The 22,841-nt window shown below is 42.2% G+C and overlaps 2 protein-coding genes across 3 annotated transcripts in view; one reads left to right on the top strand and one right to left on the bottom strand.

Annotated features, from left to right (window-relative positions):
- DFFB (DNA fragmentation factor subunit beta) overlaps positions 1-10,010 on the bottom strand; it is a 115,776-nt gene extending 105,766 nt beyond the window's left edge. The window contains exon 1 of the mRNA XM_069239965.1: positions 9,715-10,010. Within this exon, the coding sequence (XP_069096066.1) occupies positions 9,715-9,828 (114 nt within the window). The 5' untranslated portion in view covers positions 9,829-10,010. The remainder of the gene's footprint in view (positions 1-9,714) is intronic.
- Positions 10,011-10,465: 455 nt separating this feature from the next.
- Positions 10,466-22,841, top strand: part of CEP104 (centrosomal protein 104) — a 503,971-nt gene continuing 491,595 nt past the window's right edge. The window contains exon 1 of one of the 2 annotated variants that reach the window (XM_069239963.1): positions 10,466-10,767. The gene's annotated coding sequence lies outside the window, so the exon portion shown is untranslated. The remainder of the gene's footprint in view (positions 10,768-22,841) is intronic. The other variant, XM_069239962.1, reaches the window with a different exon arrangement.

Raw genomic sequence — 22,841 nt, 5'->3', positions numbered from 1 at the left:
CATGAGAGCTTGGTAACTCTAAAAAACGTCCCACTTGGAATGGTGAGGGCTGCACTTTTTTTTACTTTTGGATGCTGCGATGTAGAAAAATCCACAAGACCTAGACACATCTGAAAACTAAACATCTAGTTGATTCCAGGATAGTATGCTTCACATGCATCTCGCACCATTTCCTTACCCACAATGCCTTGCAAACCTGCAACTTTGCTGGAAAGCACACATTTTCCCCACAATTTTGTGATGGAACCTTCCAGAATCTGCAGGAATCCACAAAATTCCTACCACCCAGCATTGTCTCATCTATACCGATAAAATCTGTGCTGCACTTGTAAGCCTAAAAATGTGTTTTTTCAAACTGCCCTTTGGGACCCACTTTGGTTCCCCCTCAATTTCAACGTGTTTTTGGCTCTTCCCTGTCACAAACACTTGGGCCACCTACACAAGTGAGGTATCATTTTTACCCGGGAGACTGAGGGGAGTGTTGGGTGGTAGGAAATCTGTCCCGGTGCAGTGATCCCACACAGAAATGTGGGAAAAGTTTGATGTTTTAGCTAAATTTGAGGTTTGCTGATGATTCTGGGTAAGAAAACATTGGGGGATCCACGCAAGTCTCACCTCCCTTGACTCCCTCGGGTGTCTAGTTTTCAGAACTGTCTGGGTTTGGTAGGTTTCCCTAGATGGCTGCTGAGCCCAGGACCAAAAAACGCAGGTCCACCCCCCAACAAAAACAGGTAGTTTTCTATTTGATAATTTTGATGTGTCCAGATAGTGTTTTGGGGAATTTCCTGCTGCGAGCACAAGGCATACCCACACGAGTGAGGTACCATTTTTATCGGGAGACTTGGGGGGACGCTGTGTGGAAGGAACTTTGTGGCTCCTCTCAGATTCCAGAACTTTCTGTCACCAAAATGTGAGGAAAAAGTGTTTTTTTTCACCAAAGTTTGAGGTTTGCAAAGGATTCTGGGTAACAGAACCTGGTGAGAGCCCCACAAGTCACACCATCTTGGATTCCCCTAGGTCTCTAGTTTTAAAAAATGCACAGGTTTGGTAGGTTTCCTTAGGTGCCGGCTGAGCTAGAGGCCAAAATCCACAGGTAGGCACTTTGCAAAAAACACCTGTGTTTTCAGTGGAAAAATGTGATGTGTCCACGTTGTGTTTTGGGGCATTTCCTGTCGCGGGCGCTAGGCCTACCCACATAAGTGAGGTACCATTTTTATCGGGAGACTTGGGGTAACATAGAATAGCAAAACAAGTGTTATTGCCCCTTGTCTTTCTCTACATTTTTTCCTTCCAAATACAAGAAAGTGTGTAAGAAAGACATCTATTTGAGAAATGCCCTGTAATTCACATGCTAGTATGGGCACCCCAGAATTCAGAGATGTGCAAATAACCACTGCTCCTCAACACCTTTTCTTGTGCCCATTTTGGAAATACAAAGGTTTTCTTGATACCTATTTTTCACTCTTTATATTTCAGCAAATTAATTGCTGTATACCAGGTATAGAATGAAAACCCACTGCAGGGTGCAGCTCATTTATTGGCTCTGGGTACCTAGGGTTCTTGATTAACCTACAAGCCCTATATATCCCCGCGACCAGAAGAGTCCAGCAGACATAACGGTATATTGCTTTAAAAAATTTGACATTGCAGGAAAAAGTTACAGAGTAAAACGTACAGGAAAATGGCTGTTTTTTTCACCTCAATTTCAATATTTTTTTATTTCAGTTGTTAGTTTCTGTAGGAAACCCTTGTAGGATCTACGCAAATTACCCATTGCTGAATTCAGAATTTTGTCTACTTTTCAGAAATGTTTAGGTTTCTGGGATCCAGCATTGGTTTCACACCTATTTCTGTCACTGACTCGAAGGAGGCTGAAAGCACAAAAAATCGTAAAAATGAGGTATGTCCAAGTAAAATGCCAAAATTGTGTTGAAAAATTGGGTTTTCTGATTCAAGTCTGCCTGTTCCTGAAAGCTGGGAAGCTGGTGATTTTAGCACTGCAAACTCTTTGTTAATGCCAATTTCAGGGGGGAAAAAACAAGCCTTGTTCTGCAGCCTTTTTTTCCCCTTTTTAAAAATAAAAAAAAACGACGTTTTTACTGTATATTGGCTAACTTCTTAGTCTCCTTCAGGAGAACCCACAAAGTCTGGGTACCTCTGGAATCCCTAGGATGTTGGAAAACAAGGACGCAAATTTGGCGTGGGTAGCTTATGTGGACAAAAAGTTATGAGGGCCTAAGCGCGCCCTGCCCCAAATAGCAAAAAAAAGGCCTTGCACTTGAGGGGGAAAAGGCCTAGCAGCGAAGGGGTTAACACATATTTGTGCAGTACCTCAATCCACCCCGCTCCAGTCCAAACCACTCACCCAAATCCACTCTAACCCATCCCACTCCAATCCTCCCAACCCACCCCAATCTAATCTGCCTCACTCCAGTTCAAAACAATCTGCACCACTGCAAAACAATCTGCCCCACTCCAATCCTCCCAACCCACCCCAATCTAATCTGCTCCACTCCGATTCTCCCTACTCCAATCCAAACCAATCTACACAACTGCAAAACAATCTGATTCACTCCAATTCAAAACAAGCTGCCCTACACCAATTCAAAGCACTCCCACTCCAATCCTCCCAACCCACCCCAATCTAATCTGCCTCACTCCAGTTCAAAACAATCTGCGCCACTCCAATACAATCTGCCCCACTCCAATCCAAAACAAAATGGGCCATTCCAATCCAAAACAATGTGCCCCACTCCCATGTACCACACTGTAATTCAAAACAATCTGCCCCACTCCAATCTGCTGCACTCCAGTCCAAAACAATCTGCCCCACTGCAATCCAAAATAAATTGCCCACTCCAGTCCACCTCACTCCAATCTGCCCCACCTTAATCCGAAACAATCTGCTCACTGTGATCTGCCCCACTCCATTCCAAAACAATATTCCCACCGTAATCTGAAGCACTCCAATCCAAAATAATATGCCCCAATCCAATCTGCCCCACTCCATTCCAAAACAATCTGCCCCACTCAAGTCCACCTCACTCCAATCTGCCCTACTTTAATAGAAAACAATCTGCCCCACTCCCCTACTTCAATCCAAAACAATCTGTCCCACTAGAATCTGCCCCACTCCAGTCTTCTCCGCTTCAATCCAAAACAATCTGCCCCACTCCAATATGCCCCACTCCAGTGCTTAATTTGTAAATGAAAACGTGCTGGTTCTCAAAGTCCTCCTCTTAAACATGCGGCTGCTGGAATTAAATGTGCGAACATGGAATACTAAGGCAGCTAATTCTGAAGTCATCTCGGGCCTCTTCAATCCATTTAAAGCCACTCCCTGCCCCTTCAGTTCACTCTTGCAGCTTTCTGCTTTTTTAATGCATTTTCGATTTTCTCTTCCTCTGCCTTTCCCATATGTGTCTTTTGCTCGTAGTAAACGCTTGAAGCAGAAAAATAAGCGCCGGTGCTCAGCACCGGAAACAACAAGCACAAATTAAGCACTATCCCACTCCAATCCAATTTACCTCATCCCAATCCAGTCCACCCCACATCATCCAAATTAACCCCACTCCCATCCAATCCACCCACCAACCCAATCAACCCCACTCCAATCCAAATACAATTCAACCTAATACAATCTGCCCCACCCCAATCTGTCCTACTCCAATCCAAAACAATCTGCCCCACTTCCGTCTAGCCCACTCCAGTCCATAACAATTTTACCCACCCCAATCTGCCCCACTTCAGTCCAAATCAACCTGCTCCACTTCAGTCCAAATCAACCTGCCCCACTTCAGTCCAAATCAATCCTGCCCCTCTCCAGTCCAAATCAACCTGCCCCCCTCCAATCCAAATCAACCTGCCCCCTCCAATCCAAATCAACCTGCCCCCCTCCAATCCAAATCAACCTGCCCCCCTCCAATCCAAAACAGCCTGCCCCCCTCCAATCCAAAACAGCCTGCCCCCCTCCAATCCAAAACAGCCTGCCCCCCTCCAATCCAAAATAGCCTGCCCCACTTCAATCCAAAACAACCTGCCCCACTTCAATCCAAAACAACCTGCCCCACTTCAATCCAAAACAACCTGCCCCACTCCAATCCATCCCTATTAGACTGCTCCACTCTAATCGGCCACACTTTAACCTGCCCTAATCCAACCTGTCCCACCCCAATACAATCCACCTCACCCCAATACAATCTGCCACACCCCAATACAATCCACCACACTTTACCCCACTACAATCCACACCAATCCAATCCACCCCAGCCTAATCTACTGCACGCCAATCCATCTCATCCCAATCCACTCAAGTCCAATCCACACTAACCCACTCCAGTCCAATCCACCCCACTCCAATCCAAGCCACCCTACTCCAGTCCAATCCACCCTAATCCAACTTGCCCTGTTCCATTATGTCCCACCCCAACCTCTCTACTCCAATCCAACCCACCCCACGCCAATCCAAACGAATCCAATCAAGTCCACCTCACTCCATTCCAACCCACCCAAGCCACCCCAGTCCATCCCACTCCAAGACAATTCACTTTAATTTATCCCACTCCAGTCCAATCTAGTACACATTATTCCACCCTATTTGAGTCCAATCCACCCCACACCAATCACACATCAATCCAATCCAAACCACCCTAATATGGTCCAATCCACTCATCTCTGGTCCAATCACCACAATCCACTAAAATCTAATCCACCCCAATCCACCCACCCATACCCAGTCTACTCCACTCGATCCAGTCCATCCCAATCCACCAGACTCAATTCAATCCACCCCACTCAATCCAACTCACTCCAATCTGATACACCCCAATCCGATTCACCCTACTACAGTCTACCTCAATGCAGTCCACCTCACTCAAATCCACCGTAATCCATCACAATTCAGCCCTCCAGTCCAACCCACTCATCACATTTCAATCCACTCTACCCACCCCACTCCAATCCATCCAACTCCTCTCCAATCCACCCCACTCTATCCCCATTCACCTCGCCCCATCCCAGTCCACTCCTATCCAATCCATTCACCCCACCGCACACCAATCCACCCCACCTCAACACAATCCGCCCTACCCAATCCAATCCACCCCAACCCATTCCACTGTACCACACTACACCCCAATCCAAACCACCCCACGCCAATCCACTCCAATCCACCACAATCTACTCCAATGCACCCACTCTCTGCCAATCTAATCCACCCCATCGGAGTTCAGTCCACCCCACTACAGTCCATCCAACCCACTCCAATCCCATCCACCTCACTCCAATCACATCCACCCCAATCCTCTCCGCCCCACTCCAATCCAGTTAATCCACAACACCCCACCCCACTCTAATCCAATCCACCCCACTCTAGTTCAATCCACCCCACTCCAGTCCAATGCAATCCATCACACTCCAATCCACCCAGCTCCACCTCACTCAAATTCAACTGCCCAGCTCTATCACTCCAATCCAAACCACCCAAATTGACTCGAATCCACCCCACTGAAATCCACCCCAATCCCATCTATCCAACCCCATTTCAATCCAACCCACTCCAATCCACCATACACCAATCTACCCCATTCTATCCCAATCCAACCCACCCCACCATCTCAACCCATTCCACCGCACTCCAGTCCATGACACTCTGCCACTGAACTCTTCTCCCCTCTACATCTCCTACTCCACTCTACGACATTCCAGCAAAACGACTATATGACACTCCACTCTAGCACTTCACGCTACTTTTAGCTAAGCTGAGCAGCAGCCACACTGGGGTACAATATGGCAAAACACATTGCCAAAGTCAATAGCTCTTGTATAGGCGAGACCTATTGGCTTTTCAAATGCTGGCATGGCGTCAGTGGTAGACTAGTATTTAAAAAACAGTAGTGTCCCACAACAGAATATAAGCAAACATATACATTGCAATATGTCTTGCATTGCTGGCATTGTAAATGCATAACTGGACTTTTCTTGCAACATAAGTACAGTGGCCCTAAGGAGCTGGTAGGCTTACTGGAATATTATTTCAAACAAGGCCTTTAAAACACAAACAACTCTCAGCTGTAAAACAAAAGTTCCAGCCATAAGAGAGCATAAAAAGACACTGAATGGTGTGAGGAGTTATTATTTTGGGGTCCCCACTAACCTAGTGTGGGGACCCAGAGATGAAAGATAGAGCATGTGGTGGTGAATGCTTTGACGATGGCCCCATTGTCCCAAGACCACCACAGGCTGAGTTATGAGCACAAATGTTTTGTAAAAGGAATGCCCTGCAAAGCATTATGGGAAGAGTTTCCTAGTGCAGCGAATAGTGTAGTTTCTTGACTGTAATGCTAAGAACAGCCCCTAGAGAACACCACTATATAATAACATTCGGAGGAAACATGGTCATGTAACCATATAGTCAGCCCTAGAGGGTATAACCACATGATAAGAGAATGTCAGTAATTAATGCAATATAGCCATATATTTAGCCCCTAGAGGATGTAGTGGCTTACACATTTTCAGGCCTAGCAGGCCTACTGCAATACTGTTTATAAATAAGGCCCTTAGAACACAAATGTCTCCCAGCTGTAAAACAAATGTTTCGGCCATGAGAGTGCTTAAAAAGACACTGAATGGTGGAAGGGGTTATTTTTTTGGGGTCCACACTAACCTAGTGTGAGGACCCAGAGATGCCCTAGATAGAAAGAGCATCTCATGCTTAACGGTTCGGTGGTGGTCCCATTGTTGTAAAACCACCAAAGGCTGAGATTTGAGCAAAAATGTTTTGTAAAAAAAATGCCCTGCAGAGCATTATGGGCTGAGTTTCCTGAGTGCAGTGAATATTGTAGCATTGGCTCTCCCGCTGTTCCAGGAGAGCCACATTAAAGATTTCTGTGTTTTTTACTTATGCATTTACCAATGACAAGGGATTTTTTAAATCCTTGGAACACGAAGGGGAAAGACATAAGCAAAATTAAAATGACTCAGATTAGGTAACAGTGCGAACAATGTGACGAGTGCTCCAATACCACGGATCGAGTTTGCACTGTGAGCACTATGGCTGCCATGGAGCGCAATGCGAAGGGGAGAGACAAAAGAAAACAGTTGTTCGCCCACACTGAAGTAGATTGGCAATCGTGCAATAATCCATGTAACAGGGTCAGTCTGCAAGGTGTAACAAACTAGCCTCAAGACGGGACAAATGTAAAGCATTAACCAATGACATCAAGGGATTTTTGAAAGGCAAGTCCAGTAATGAATGAAAGTGATGGGTGTGAGGTGGGCATAGTTAAAGCCCACAAATTGAGAACAACAGGTCAAAAAAGCAGCTCTGTTATGCTCCACCTAAAAAAGTGAAAAAACATGAGTGAACGAATGAGCCAAACAGATAACCACTGCAGATGTGCAAGAATGTAGGAATGAATAAGTACAAACCGCTACTGACTAATGAAGTACTTAAATGTAACGGAAAGGTTACACACAACGTTTTGTGAAACTGACAAAAAATAATCATTGCTTCAAAGGCTAACAGTTTGGACATTCTGGTAAAACTCGCACAGACTTTACAGACCTTCGGATTTGACTCCACTCGTCCCAAAATTGAAATTGTAAATTGTATTTCTATAGCGCTTACTAACCCTAACGAGGTGTTGAAGCACTTTAGAATGGTACTTATATGAATGTATTACTCAGACTCAACTACTGAGGTTTCGCTCCTTTACGCCGTTATCCTTCACAGGGAATGCCATGAGTCAAACATGAGCCTGCCAGTGAGAACTTAAACATCAATTGCTGTGCTATATGAAAACCGCAAGCATGTTGGGAAACCCACAAGTTCTTGCGAAGGGAGACCCACAATAACAACATATATACATCTGAAGAGGTGGCAAGGGGTGAGGCAGATTACCATGATCGTGATGCCAAGACAACATCACAACTACAGAGAAACTTATCTATAGTGGCCAACGTCAGTAACAAATGAAACCCCACGGTTATCACTGCTTAATTTGAGTTGGTTGATGCAGGTGGGACCCACTAGCAATCATTTTTGGGGATTGGTGCTTATTTTTCTGCAAAAAAATTGATGAAGAGCAACAAAGAGTAAAACACAAAAGGGGGGAAAGAAGGAGGAAGAGGAAGAAAAATAGTAACAAAAGAATAAAGCAGGACTGAAAATGAATCTGAAAGAGTGAACTTAAGGGATAGGGAGTGTCTGATGGTGGGTGAGAAAGGCTTCAGGTGGAATCAAGATTATGCAGCCTCAGTATTCAACACCCCCACCTTAAATAGCACAAGCTGCAGGCTTTGGAACAAAACCTTCCCCCCCCCCACCCCCCAGCACTTTGAAAAATATGCTCTGTAGGTCACCACCCAGCAGTCTGGCTTTAAGTTAATGTAGATCCTTGCAGCAAAGGAATCAAGCCATACACCCCTCACAACCACTCTATTAAAACAATCTAACAGTCAGGAAACATGATAGACCACTTCTGTGAGGTTGTGCAAGTCTGTCCACAGACAGCCCCATAGATGACTATCCAAGGGCACACCCAAATTGAAGATACGTATGTCTACTTGGAAAAGTACCAAGGGGCCAGGTAATTAGCAGATATGTTCTACATAAAAAACACATAATGTAACATAATATCCTATGCAAAGTTGCAGGACTTTGCTGCCCTCCAGCTGGAGGCATAAACATATAAATTAGGGGGGGCAGAAAAGGCCTTTAAAAAAAATGCCCCCCCTGGGAGCGACCCTTGCCCAAGGGGTCGCTCCCTCATGCCACTTTCATTTAAAAAACAACATCCCTGGTGTCTAGTGGGCGGTTTAACAGCCGGATTGCTTGCAATCCGGCTGCCAAAACGCTGAGAGAGACTTCAAAGGTAAGGAAATAACTTTCCTTCCCTTTGAAGTCTCTCGGCCTCCTGCACGTGATTGGAAGAGAAATGCTTTTGCATTTCTCTTCCGATCGCGATGGGAGGAGGCCTTGTGACAATCAGCGCGCGCTCGCACCGGATGTCACGGGAGTGGGGGGGGTCGGGGTGGAAGGGGAATGGCTTCCCCTTCCATCCCTGCCTTGGAGGTGTGGGGGGGAACCCCACAGAGGGAGCGCTAGCGCTCCCTCTGGGCTCTGTGACCAGGACGTAATGATTACGTCCTGGGCACGCGAGCTCTGTGCCTCAGGACATTTACCATTACGTCCTGGGCACAGAAAGGGTCACGGTTGCTTTTCTAAGGTAGGCAATAGTTCACATAACAAGCAGATCTCCTCTGTCCCACCACCGGGGACTGCACTCAAGGGAACTCCGTGCTGAGAGCCGAGGAAGGGCAAATGTCACCAAGATAACAGCCTGATTTACAGCCTTGTTTACAGGGAAGCGAAGCTAAGCTGAGAGCATGAATGCTCTGCAAATGAAAACTGAAGCTTCGCTGACCACGAGCAGGAAAGGAAGTAAAACAAAGTCCCCTAAAGAAGAGATAAACAGGACAAAGGGCCTTGTACAATACAGTAGTTGGTCCTCAGGGGGAAAAAAAAAGAGAAACAAACAGGTAAGACTGACCACTAGCAGGAAGGATTTTTAAATGACACTGAAAAGAGCAAATGAAATTACTATAAACCCACAGTAAGTAAACTAAGGGACACAAGAGGCAGTATACTCACCCTCCACCTAATCGTAGAGTAATATTGCAGTGTCGGTAGAGGGGAAATGTAAATGTACAAACCTTCAGCTGTTTGCTCGCCTTCTGCAGCAGCTCTGCCAGGCTTCTGCTTGCCAAACCATACTTCTGGGGTTGGTTTAAACCCCTGACCTTGAAGAGCTTCTGTTTTTTAAACATAGCAAAAACCTTCTCCCCACGCTGGAGAACGTAACCCAATTAGGTAGGCATATTTTGTCTATTTCTATGGTTTCTGCGTCTTTGAGGTTACATTTGTTTACAGGAAGAGTAACCATGCACAGTCCCCTTACTCATTGTACCAGACACTCACAAAAGTCTAGAAAGCGAATTACATTTCTTTATCACCTTTGTGTGGTGGCCATATTAGGAGTGGATGGAATCTGCTGATTCGGTGAATCTGTCCTCTTTCCCTTTTCTAAGTGTTAAGGCAAATTAGTCTTTCTTCAATGTCCATGAATATGTCTTGCTATTTAGCAATGCCCAGCACGTCTTTCTTCTAATGAGGTCTTTTTTTTTTAGGTGTTTTCTCCTTGGAGACGTTTCCATTTCTAACAGGTCCGCAGTACAGTTAATGTCGCGTGTCGACGAATCAAAACATAGAGGCCGTTGTAGTTATCAATGTTGAGCAACAGCGAATAACAAACTGGAATCGCGATTACATTTACTTACCGACAAACCTTTTAAGTAGTGAACAATTTAAAGCGCCACTGCGTACAACTGGTCACTTTTTTTTTTAACTTAGTTAATTAGTTACTGAGTTCGCAGTATCAATTAAACGCCAGATTAAAAAACACTCAAGTAGATATACACATGCGTCTACGTTTCACGAAAGAACTGCAGTTCCCGTCCACCACTTTTGGTTGTGCGCATGTACCTTGGTGCCGGTTGTTGTCAAACGGTGGTTATGGAGATGGCGGAGTAAAGAGGGAGCTTTGCCTAGGGCAACAGTCATTGCGAGTTTAAGCCCAGATATCGATGGGTGCTAAACGCCTGACATTTCCACTGGAAGTACGAGAGTCCCTGATGGGACACGCTAAGGAAGGAATTACTAGAGGCCGACTCGGAGGTCTGGGGCTTTGAAAACAACACTAGAAATTGGTGAGTTATCCGTATATTACTATTTAGGAAGCTACCTCCGCTGAGCCTATTGATTATAATCTAACAACCATTTATAGCAACCAGTCCAAACGGCGAGCAAGCAATACGTATGGTGTGTTCTTCGAGAAGTAAGATACTGGTGCAAACTGATTTGGTCTGTGGTAGGGATGAGATGAAGATGGGCAAGCCCATCCCCTGGAGTACTGAAGACAGAGAAAAGTAGCGTAGCCAGTTGTACTTTTATTTGTATCGAGGCAACGAATATTTGCGTGTAGAGTTCTCCCTATGTGACTCGCAGCTGTTCCAAACAAGTATCCATTTAACCCGCCATCTGCAAATGAAAGGGTTATACACATGCATCATCCAGAACAATTTAAACCCAATAAAGATTCCTAGTGCATATTTGTGGGGCGAGCGACTTAATTGTGCATCCGATGCTTAGAATTTTATTTCTAGATTGGGGATTTTTGCATTGAGTCACTATGAAAGAGCATCAGCGGGAAGTGGGTTATCCTTGCACTGCTTTTAAGGACCCCGCGCAACTGCTAAAAAAATATTGTTTAGAATAACATGGTGACACAGACCCCACAAAATATTCTGACGGGCATGGTGTGAACTCATTTTCTTGAATAATCGTTCGCTGCAAACCATCAAGCTCCACATACTTTTTGGCAGGCAAGATAGCTTTTGCTGAGGATCACACAGTTTGATAAACTGGAGAAGCCAGGAATACCATTTATCTCTCCTAGTTCTGACGCATTTACATTTTGATGCTAAAATAAATCTTCACTCAAAATCATGCTCAGCATGCCAGTCATAAATGATGAATGAGGTCACAAACAAGGCCTGTTTAATAGGAGGCAGCAGACACGAATCAAAATGTATTGTCGTAGATCACCCTTTATTGATTTCACAAGTTATTGCTTATACCTGTTAGAGGGAAATCTGTTAATAAAATAAGACAGATCAATTTGACCCAATAATATAGGTTTAATCGATTTTCAGCTGGGAACAACAGGCAGTCTCAACATAGAGGCCATGACTGAAGTTCAAAGTTCTAGTTCACAAGCAGTGGTATTTATATTGTAAAAACCCCCAAAAAATATGCTGACAAGTTCAGCATTGACGTAAGCAAGAACAAGCAGTTCAGATAAGATAATAGGGGAGAGGGACCTCTTGACAAGAGCACATGCACAATTACTGGTCACCTCATGGGTGGGTAAGTAACATTGACGTCATTCAGCAACTCTATCTTTCCTGCACAACAAGTGATTATATTTTACATGATGCTCACGGTAGCCCTGCCTTGTGCTAATGCTTATCTGACCCTTACACAGTTCCCCTCACCAAGATATGAATGCCTTGTGGTTTTTGGGACCCTTGTGCTAAAGCAGGATACACCCTTTTGTTCCACCCTGTTCGTGCTAAGTCAACATTTTGAAAGCAACAGTTGGTGCAGCTTTAAAGAAAAACTCTCATTCTAATGTGGCTTGGGCCTCTTGTGTGTTTCAGCACAGCTTACTTAACAATGCAACATGTGTATACATTTCCTAAGGTAATAAGTGTTTGTTTGTCCTAAATATGACCTGCCTTTTCTATTGAACTCACAGTCTGTCTTTTTTAGCATGTCATGTATTAAGCCTTTCACTACTTACATTAGTTTACAACTATCCCTATCCTAAAATGTATTGGGATTTGGGAATTTATGTTTGTTTGTATGTGATGTATGTCATGTGTTCCTATTCTTCCTACATCATTCCCCCCTCTAGTGGATTATTCAACTACTTTTCCTACCTTCCCATCTACTAATGAAACTTGGGGAATCCCCACATACCCACTACTCTGTTCCTCCCAATTTAGCTGTCATCCTTTTGCAACATGCTATTATTACCTGAAAAATAAGACACATCAAGAGCAACAACACAATCAAAGGCAACAAGGCCTTGAACAACTGCCACATCCAGGACGGCACCCATTTGAACCAGCCCTCGAGCCACCCATCAGGGGCACCCCCCCCCATCAATCATTTTCTTTTGTAGATCATACAATGTCTGAATGGCCTGAGTTAATGTCCCATTGTCTGCATCATTGGCCGGCACATAAGTACAAAAGGCTGATTCAATCTTCTTACACACCCCCCCTTCCATGGCCGTCATTAAATCAAGCACATATCTGTGTTGCATTACCGTCAGCCTAAGGGCTCGGAGTTCTTCCTTGATAGCATTGAACCCATCTTGGGTTGCATTTATGGTCTTCATCAATTCAAAGGGTGTGATCTGCAGCTAGCGTGCAGTTGCCTTTGCCTGAATAAATGGTAGGATGCTACCAAAAAAGGTTTGGGCATCATTAAATAGTCTGTGTTCCTGTGGAAAGTCTTTCCACACTCCAGTACCACACTCCAGCACTCAGCAGCTTGTTTTGTCCGGTAATGGTGAAGCAAAGTTGTTGGATGGCTCATGGGATGGTCATGTAACTGAGAGATGTCCACACCTGGTATCACCAGGGAGGGGGTGTGCAAAGTCACTAGGGAGCAGAGGCCATTCCAGTTCGGGGGTAGTTGCATGTGGAGCCGGGCCCCACACATCCTGTAATGATCCATCAGGCTGGAGGTGCCGCCCTGCATATCAGCGTTGTAGGTGGTGATGTTGCAGTTGAGGTTACTCCCCACCTTCACTGTCCCATTCCCCCTGAAACAAAGAGAAAACTGTGTTAATTTCATTGCTATTCTAGGGCCTCTTGTGTGTTTTAGCACAGCTTACTTAAGAATGCAGCATGTGTATACGTTTCTTAAGTAATAAGTGTTTGTTTGTCCTAAATATGACCTGCCTTTTCTATTGAACTCACAGTCTGTCTTTTTTAGCATGTCATGTATTAAGCCTTTCACTACTTACATTAGTTTACAACTATCCCTAGCCTAAAATGTATTGGGATTTGGGAACTTATGTTTGTTTGTATGTGATGTGTTCCTATTCCTCCTACATCATACCGCTGTAATTGCTTGCAGGTAATGTGTTTCTTCCAACAAGAACTACTTTAGGACTACAGTCATATTTTTACAAAACATAACTAAAAACAACATATTACAAATATATTTTATTAATGAAATTATTATCCATTATGCTGAATTCGGTACACTTTTTTGATCATTAGGAGTCAAACCCAAATATATATATATTTTTTTTACTTCAAATAAATCATTCAGTATGTGAAAAAACCCAATGCCAAATGCACTGCATTCCCTGTACATTTCAATTGATTCCACAATTCAACAATTAATAATTAGTTTACAATGACCAATTACATCTTCTCCACGCTCACTAGTGAGGAAAAACGTTTTATTCCAGTTTTCAGTCCCTTCTGTTGCATTTTGTTTTTCCATATAGGTTATCGTGGATCAGTTATACATATCCCTCACAATGCAAACATATTTCAAAAGTCATGTTTGTAGGTACTCTTGACAGCCAGTCGGTCTCTGCTTTAATCGTAAATGAGCCTAATGAGTAACTCCCACATCCATTTCTAAAAAGTAAAATCTAAATTTATATTAACATTACCCTTCTGTTCAGGATTGGAAACCCTAAAATTCCATTATGCATAATGCCTTACTGACGAAGTAGTTGCTTATTCACCAACTGTATGGTATCTCCTGGCCCTGTAGTTCCTTCAAGTATTAATAATTCAGATATCCTATAATAAAAACAATCAGTCAATACTCATTATCGCCACCCATCAATAGGATATCCCTGTTGTATCTCCAGAAATAATTCAGCCAATTCCATAACTTATTTTAACAAATGTGTTTTATAATTTCATCATTGGCCGCATATGTTTGCACAGAATCACAACAAATGGATATGTACTCTATAATATAATCCGAACCGGTTGATCTATCAATGCCTATATTGTGTGCCATAACTGTAAGTTACAGGATGTATTGAAGCACTGCTCTCTATTGCATGCTCTGTATGTGACTGTTCAATGATGCATAAATATAATTCAATTAATTATTATATCTATTCCATTTTCATTCTATTCATTGGAAAGAAACTTTGGCATAAAGTCAAGGATGGAACTTTCATATACTCTACAGAACTGCTGTATCTAAACAGTTCTCATAGCCTCATATACTCTTTAATCGAAGCATTGATAGCACTTTTAGTATTGAATGCCACTTCCATTCCACTCTCATTAGATCGCATAGTAAAAAGGTGAATTAGCCTGGCAGAATGTTACAAGTGGACAATTTTTCCTTTCCACTTTTGTTTAGGCATAACGTTATAAAAAGCCTTACCAAGGTGATAAATATAAACGTCATATGTGACAAATGGCCACCATGTTCAGGTAGTCCTTATAACATCATGCAGTTCGACACACAGTTGCTGTTCCTAAACCCCACCTGACATACATCACCCAACAAAGCTGTGCTCGTCAGTACCCTGAAACTGGCACCTCCATGCAGTTCCAAAATAAAAACTTTATGCATAGACACAATCCAGATGGCTATTCCCTAGCATCAACAGCATGCAGCAGAACTCTTTAAGTCACGATTTAAGTAATGTATAAATTAGCATAATACAAATAGCTTCACACAGAACATACTAGTATGCAAACAGCAGCAGGACTTTTTCGTAAGCTTGCACTTTAGGTGTCGATGAAAGCACCATATTTGCAGGTTCCTAAATGTATTTGTAATCTCACTAATCATGCATGATGGAGTAAGGACAATCGAGTCATCAACACAGATGGCCTCCATATTGGAGGGGCGCATTGTGATAAAAAGGCAAAAGCTTCACCTTTGTATCATGCTTTGACGCCATAAACATTGGTATGTGAAGACAATATATCACATATTTAAATTTTGAAGTCTATCTGATGGGTGAAGATAGAGATTTGTGTTTGACAGGCTGAGGCATTATGGATATGCAAACAGAGTTTAGTGGAATATGGGCACAATATTAATAATGAGATGCATCACTTTTTGTGATAGAAGATATTGTCCAGAGGTACCAAACGTGATCTGGGTTAGTAATAAGATGAGAACCTGTCTTTAAGCTTAATGCTCATTAAATTATTTTTTTCCAAGTAATGAAGTACATAATTTAATGGTGAATATACTATTATGATAAATCCTAATCAAGGGTAAGCTAGTTCCATTTAGTGAATCTACATTATGATTAGAACTGATTGCTATCTCACCTAAACGAGGCCTGTGGGAGCAAAACTATATTTGAACACTTGTGAAGATGGTGTTTGTAATAAAAGCCTTAAGTGCACGTCATTCAGTTAGTCTAGTAATGTGTTACTATACTAGTATGCACTATTTTGTAGCTCTTCATGTTTTATTTGTGAACAAAATAGCTTTAAGATATTCAGTTGTTGCGGCACTTCTCTCGTGTAGCTGTTGGATATAGCATCATAATATGACACAAATGTGATTGTTTTGGCTTTGTATTATAATGTGCTTCTCCAATATGGCGGCCATTGGTTGCAATCTGTTTGTATGCCTTTCTTTACCATGTACGTACTATGAGACCTTTTGTAATACTATAGACGTAGCGCAGGATCAAAAGAATATGAAAGCACTTGCAAAAATGTTGATGTTTGTAGACTCCGAAAGGACACTTGTCCAGAAGAGTCCTACTACACATCTGCATGCTGATAAACTTGATATGTAGCCATTAGTATTTTGTCTGTGTATACATTCTTTTTTTTAGGAAGGAGTCTGGCTACTCACTTTCATGCTGTTAATTGACTTTAGTGGCTATTTATAACATATAACGTTTATATTTCTCACCATGATATGCTCTTTTGTTTACTGTGTGATAGGAGTGTGGTATGGAAATTGTAAACACTAGTAACTTTCTGCCTGGCGAGTTCATCTTTGTTAGCATTGCAGTCACATGGAAAGGAAGTGGTACTTTTTAGTAACAGCTATAAGAAAGAGCCTCTTTTTGCACGTTAACCCCCAAATTTGTGGACTGAAGCTGCTGATTTTTCAACTCTTGAGAGTGCACTTTCTGCTAACCAGACGTCAGTGCCAGTGTTCCCAACCTGCCACTACAAACTGGAAGGGCAGTGGTAACACTGCAAGTTCAACTTTGACATTGAAACCAATGGCAAAGCCCCCACTTCACTTAACAATATATGTAAGTCTTCCCTAAGGAACGTCTATCAAGCCCTAAGGCAGGGAGCTGTATATTATTACGTAAGGCATGTACTATATATATATATATATATATATATATATATATATGTGTCCTGACAGCAACATTTCCATATTATCATTTTGGTGTGGGAGAGTGAGTAGCCCCATTGGATAACACAGAGTTACTGGCTGATCACTCATCCTGACTTACTTCTGAAAGAGACTACTCAGATTACATTCGGATACTTGGGCGCAAGTTGAAATAGAAAAAGGCTGTGAAGTCACTTACAGAATTCTAACTGCCAGTGGTCTCAAGCAAGGGTGTGTTTTAGCCCCAACGCTGTTTAACTTATATCTTGCAGTCTTGGCCGACGCTCTTTCATTTGAAAATTGCCATCTGCCCATTTTGGCCTCGGAAGCAATAGCATGGCTACAGTATGCAGATGACATTGTATTACTTAGTCAAACACCAGTCGATTTGCTGTGTAACATTGGGTATATAGAGGAGAAAAGCCCGGAATTAAATTTGAATAAAACCAAGGTAGTACAGCTGGTTGACTCTAAATTCAAATCGTTCGCATGGTTTATTTAAAGAAATCAGGTGGAGGTTCTCCCTTCATATAAATATTTGGATCACATAGTGGATCACCATCTGACTTTTAAACCACACCTTGCTGCCGCTCAAGCACGGGCATGCTCTTTAACTTATGGGTTCAAGTTACTAAACAAAAACGGAGTTGTCTTTCATTTAATTACTTTCTCTCAGTAATGTCGGTGCGGCTAATGCCAGCAGTCACTTACGGGGCTGAAATTTTGCAGGGCAAGGAAATAGTTTCCTTCAACCAAATTCAAACGAAGGTTTATAAAACAGGGTGCCAGATTACAAACTCAGTTTTACCATCCCAGGTATGTTTAGAATTTGGGCTGAAAAACCCTGTATTTCAAGGCAAGTGTGCTTACATTAAATTCTGTTGGAGACTTCGAACAGCAGAGATTGGTTCTATCAGTAACCTATGCTGGATGGAAATTTAGGAACAACAGCGTTGCAACGTGAAAGGCTCATGAGGTCATTATTTAAATTATGCTATTAAGGAATTAGGTTTGCAATACATTTGGGGCATGAACTTGGGGAAAGTGGAGTTTAACAGGATAGTAAACGGTGCTACACGGTCTTAGTCCTTTTTAACAGACAAAAACATGTCAGCCACAAGACGGCATGCCTGGTCTGTATTACATAAAACTCTACAGGCTCAGGAATATCATTCAGTGTCCTTTTCTCAAGTTCTGAAACATCAGTTCATGCTATTTAATTTTGGTATGATGGAGACCAAAGACATTGTCCCTTCTTGGAAATTTCAGCCGCAGTCACAATCCTGCCGACTTTGTGGAAATAGACAAGAATCCCTTTTACATGTTTTCTGTGTGTGTCCGGTGCCGGAAGTATAAAGGAAAATGTACTTGAAACATACTTTTAGGATTCTGAACATTCGCACATGTAGGTAGGCAGGTATTCGTTGGTTAAGTGGCACTTTAATTCCTCTGGCCTGTAGGGATACTAAATTTATATCTCTGATTTTCAAAGAAATGTCTAAAATAATTGAGTAGGTCAGGTCAAATTCAAGAGTTGTCCCGTTTTGTTTTTTATGTTAATGGGTATTTAAACAGAAATTAAAATTGCAAAAAAACAGCAGGTGAGGAGAGGAAAGCTTCGCTAATTTTGAGCTGGAAGGGTTTACAGTTAATTGCAGCGAAGCATGTAAGACAACCGGGTTCATAAATCCCCATTGAAATGCTCCCTGTCATCTCAATATGGATTGCACTTTTATGCTTATCGTATAGTGTTGCACTGTCACTTTAACTAGGCTATTTGTGAGTGTATCGTCCCAAGACTCAGCCTTTATCGTTCATATTTTAAGTAAATGTTTCTGTCTTGAATATTATTAGGCGGGGATAGTCTTTTTAATATTTTGTGTATTTATAAGCTAAAATCAGGAGTATGCTTTGTGTTTTATTTTGACATGATTATGTGATTTGATGTTAAAGTTGGCATTGGTTTTAATTACCTAGACTAATAAATTTAACTTGAAACTAACTTGACTACTCAGATGGTTACTGTAAGATATCAAATGAATCATGGCATTGAACCTGACTTGATGCCCATGTCGAATTTAATGTCACTTGTAAAGAAATGTAACTTTTAGAAAGTTGCCACTCTGTGACATAGTTTGTCCTGTGGTCTAACATGGTCACTGGTCATCAGACAGCTTTCTGCCCCTCTGGGCAGTAGTGTGAATGGCTCTCAGGCTTAGGAACAGTAGCAGCCTATTAGAGGGGGAGGTGTTATCTTCCTTTTGCATGAAGCCATTCAAGGTGCTAGCCCAAAAGGAAAGCTTCAGAAGTAAAGCTCCCTTAGAGGGGCAAATGGCGAACACACTCTTGAGGGGCTGCTCTTTGGTGAGGAAGACAAGCAGGTGCCTGGAACAAAGAGGAGAGAGCAGTGCCAAAGTCAGTTTTCCTGTGGTCATGTAGCCCACAGGTAGCCATACTTCTAAGATGGGCTGGCAAGCTCCTAACATCCGAGGAAGGGGTCAAACGTCTTGAAAGTGGGTAGAATGGTGCACTCTGGTATTGCTGGATGCCACACATAGCCGGAAAGTTGTTACCAAGAGGAAGGGGACATAGTAGCCTATTGGTTAGTGACTGCATTATCCCTGTAGGACACAGTTTCCCAACCTGTGGTCCGCGGACCCCAGGGGTCCGTGACACATTCCCAGGGGGTCCGCAGGCCTGGACCGGCATGAAGGCACTTCTCCAGCTGGGCCCTCTGCAGAAAAATGTGCGTGCTTTTTAATCTGGTTATTCATTTGTGCGACAGCTTTAAAAGCACTGCAAAGTTCAGTGTAAGCTTTCGACAAAAAATAAAAGTGTCAACTCTGGTGATTAATGTACCTACTGGAGAGATGTGAGTTTGTCTATTGGCAGATTTGACTGATTGGAGGCAGTGCAGATGGTTAATATGCCAGATGCAAAGAACATGTATTATGCAATGAACCACATTTTATATGCATAGCACAGTGGGTTACCGCTTTTGTCACAGAGATTCTTTTGTTATTGTGCAGTTCATAAGTCACAATCATAATCTAGCACACTGAGTTATGAACTGCCAACAAAGAACTGCATGGAACAAATTACAAAATTATATTTTTTCCAAATCTTTCATTACTGCAAAAAAAAAAAAAAGGTTTGCTTGCATAGGAGTATGCTATTATTAAAGTCAAGGCTAGCCACTGTGTTGTGTTCTGAATCCTGAGTTTGTCTTTCTCCAGACCAAGCGCTCCTAGAAAATGCCTAACAGTATGGATGAGGTGAATCCTACACCTTGTAGTCCCCTGTAAACTGTTTTGACACCCTACACTGGTATGAGAGGTGCTATAAATCAAATTACATACATGTGACAGAGAGGCTATGGAGAGATGAGAGGCCTTTATGGTTTTACTTCCCTTGCCCACCACACATTAAATTAAAACGTTTATGTATCTGAAAAATAAAAACAAATATCGCTCGGGAAATGTAGAATGTGACTTGAGGATTCAGCTTTCCTAAATAAAACCAAACATTGAAAAGTTAGTCGCCAAGATGCAGCACCAACTTTCCCATTAAAGTTTTCCAATTTTTTCCAATATAAAATAATGATATGTTTACTAATTTGAGTATTTGTTTGGCATGTACTTGTTTGTGTATTTTTTGGAAATTACTGTTTTAATGTTTGAAATTTAAATCGTACAAATTTCTTGGGGGTCCCTGGCTTCCAGTAGTCATTCAGTGGGGGTCCTCGGGAGTCAAAAGGTTGGGAAACACTTCTGTAGGACACTTTCTGGGCAAAAATATTGCACCCTAAACCTCTCATCACATCATACTTGGAGAAAGAAACGAAGAAGGACTCCCCTACTGACCCCTGGACTTGGTAAAGAGAGGCTGCACCATCTGCTGGACTGCCCCTGGTGCACCTTGGGCTAGCAAAGAGAGTACTATGCCTGTGGCTCCTGGCTCAGGGAAATGTTGCTCCCCAACCACAGACCAAAGAAGTGACTCCAAGGGCCAATTGGCTGCAGTGTTGCCAGATTTTGAAAACCTTTCAAAGCCCAAAGCTGTTGAACTACCAGCCCAAAGTAAGGCCAAAATGTTCTCGCCCAAAAACTAGCCCATAATTGTAACATTGAAATAATGCAATCATAAGATAAAACAATCAAATTACTATTTTAAGCAAATATGTAGAACTCTTGGTGACTGAATTATTTATTGCTTTACACATATTAAAAATGGACACAGACATGGAAAAATGGTCACTCACTTCTCATGATGAGCACCAAATAGGAGAAAGAAGTCATTCTGGGTTTAGTGAGACACATATGTCTTTGATCACAACAGTCCTTTAATTCAAAATACGTTGTATTAAATTTTCTCCAATACATTTCAACCCCCTACTCCTTTGTCAGACACTGTTCCAAGTTTTTGTGTGTGCTGTGCCACTATGCTTAGTTTCTTCAGCAAAGATGCAGATATGGTGCCTCAAAAGCAGATCAGAATTGAAGGCGGTATAAAGTAGTGTACCTAGTGGGGAATCTTGTGTGGTGTGACATACCTTACCAGCAACAAACATCTTCTTTAACAGACAGAATGTCCAAAGGCATGAATGCTTGCTTTTCAAATGCTGTTCCAGTCAGCATTTAAGAGTGAGTCCATTAATCACTGCTCCTGAAGATAAACTTTTGAGTTTCTAAATCCATACAACATCTATGATGATCTCTCCAAAACACTTCAAACAGTGTCATTTCCCTTTAATGGATTACATGCATTACAATTCAAATGAATCTTGTTTTGTGCAGCACACATCCTGAGCAGGCGCATTTCAAGATGCTCTTATGTGTTAATGACCTCACTAGCACTTTTTTAATTACTTGAGCACAGCATGTGCGCTGTTCAGTAGAGATGGGAAAACCAACAAACTATCAGGGAGGTCCAAGCCAAGGGTGGGCTCTGGCTTGAAGATCCCAGGCCCGAGCTGAGCCCTACAAATAATAACCACGTAAATGATGCCACAAACATGTTACAATATGATAAGGTGTTCTAAATTTAAAAACGTGTATGTCTTTATCATGCAGAGCTTTGATATAACCATGTGACATTTAGAATTGCCCTGAGAAGTACCTAACAAAAAGTGATCTTTTTAAACATGATCTTAGAACCCCAACCGCACCCTGGTGACAGTGCCGTTAGTCAACCACGAGTCAAGGCATTTGTCAAGTAAAGCCTGTATGTGGCCCATAGGAACAGAGCAACAGTATACAGACCCCACAGGATATTGTGGCATGGATTAGCAAATTTTGTGGCACAAATATGGTCATTTTGCAGCATTTGGCGGCACTTTATTTTGCTCTTCTGTCAGCATCCAAAAGATCTTATTTTTTATGAGGTATATTACAACATGAAAGCTTACATAAAGGCATTGTGTACAATATTTATGCACCCAGGTCTGTATGCTGTATGTATTGTGTAATATTTATGTTGACATTACTTTCACCTTGAGCACTGTGCCGTTGTTACATGAATATTTGTATATACTTCGTGGAGGATATAATTGTAATTCTTTCCAATTAAAAGGCCTATGTGCATTTTGTTGATTTACAATTGACACAAGTTGTTTTTGGTCAAGGTCTTCATATACGACATAAAACTGTTAATGAATAAGACCCACAGAACCTGTGTGCTTGTTTCTTTAAGTTTTAATCTTAGCCATGTATTTGAAATATTTTTGAGAAGCCCAAATCTAACCGGATATCATGCTGCTGATTATAATGTAAAAACAATAATGCCTGGATGGATTGTTCCAAGAGGGACCAATGTCTGTCTGACAAAATAATTTTGGAAA

The sequence above is a fragment of the Pleurodeles waltl genome, chromosome 6 (genome assembly GCF_031143425.1).
Source record: "Pleurodeles waltl isolate 20211129_DDA chromosome 6, aPleWal1.hap1.20221129, whole genome shotgun sequence".
Lineage (NCBI taxonomy): Eukaryota > Metazoa > Chordata > Amphibia > Caudata > Salamandridae > Pleurodeles > Pleurodeles waltl.
Note: the sequence above shows the minus strand (reverse complement) of the source record. Positions and strands in the feature narration are given on the sequence as shown.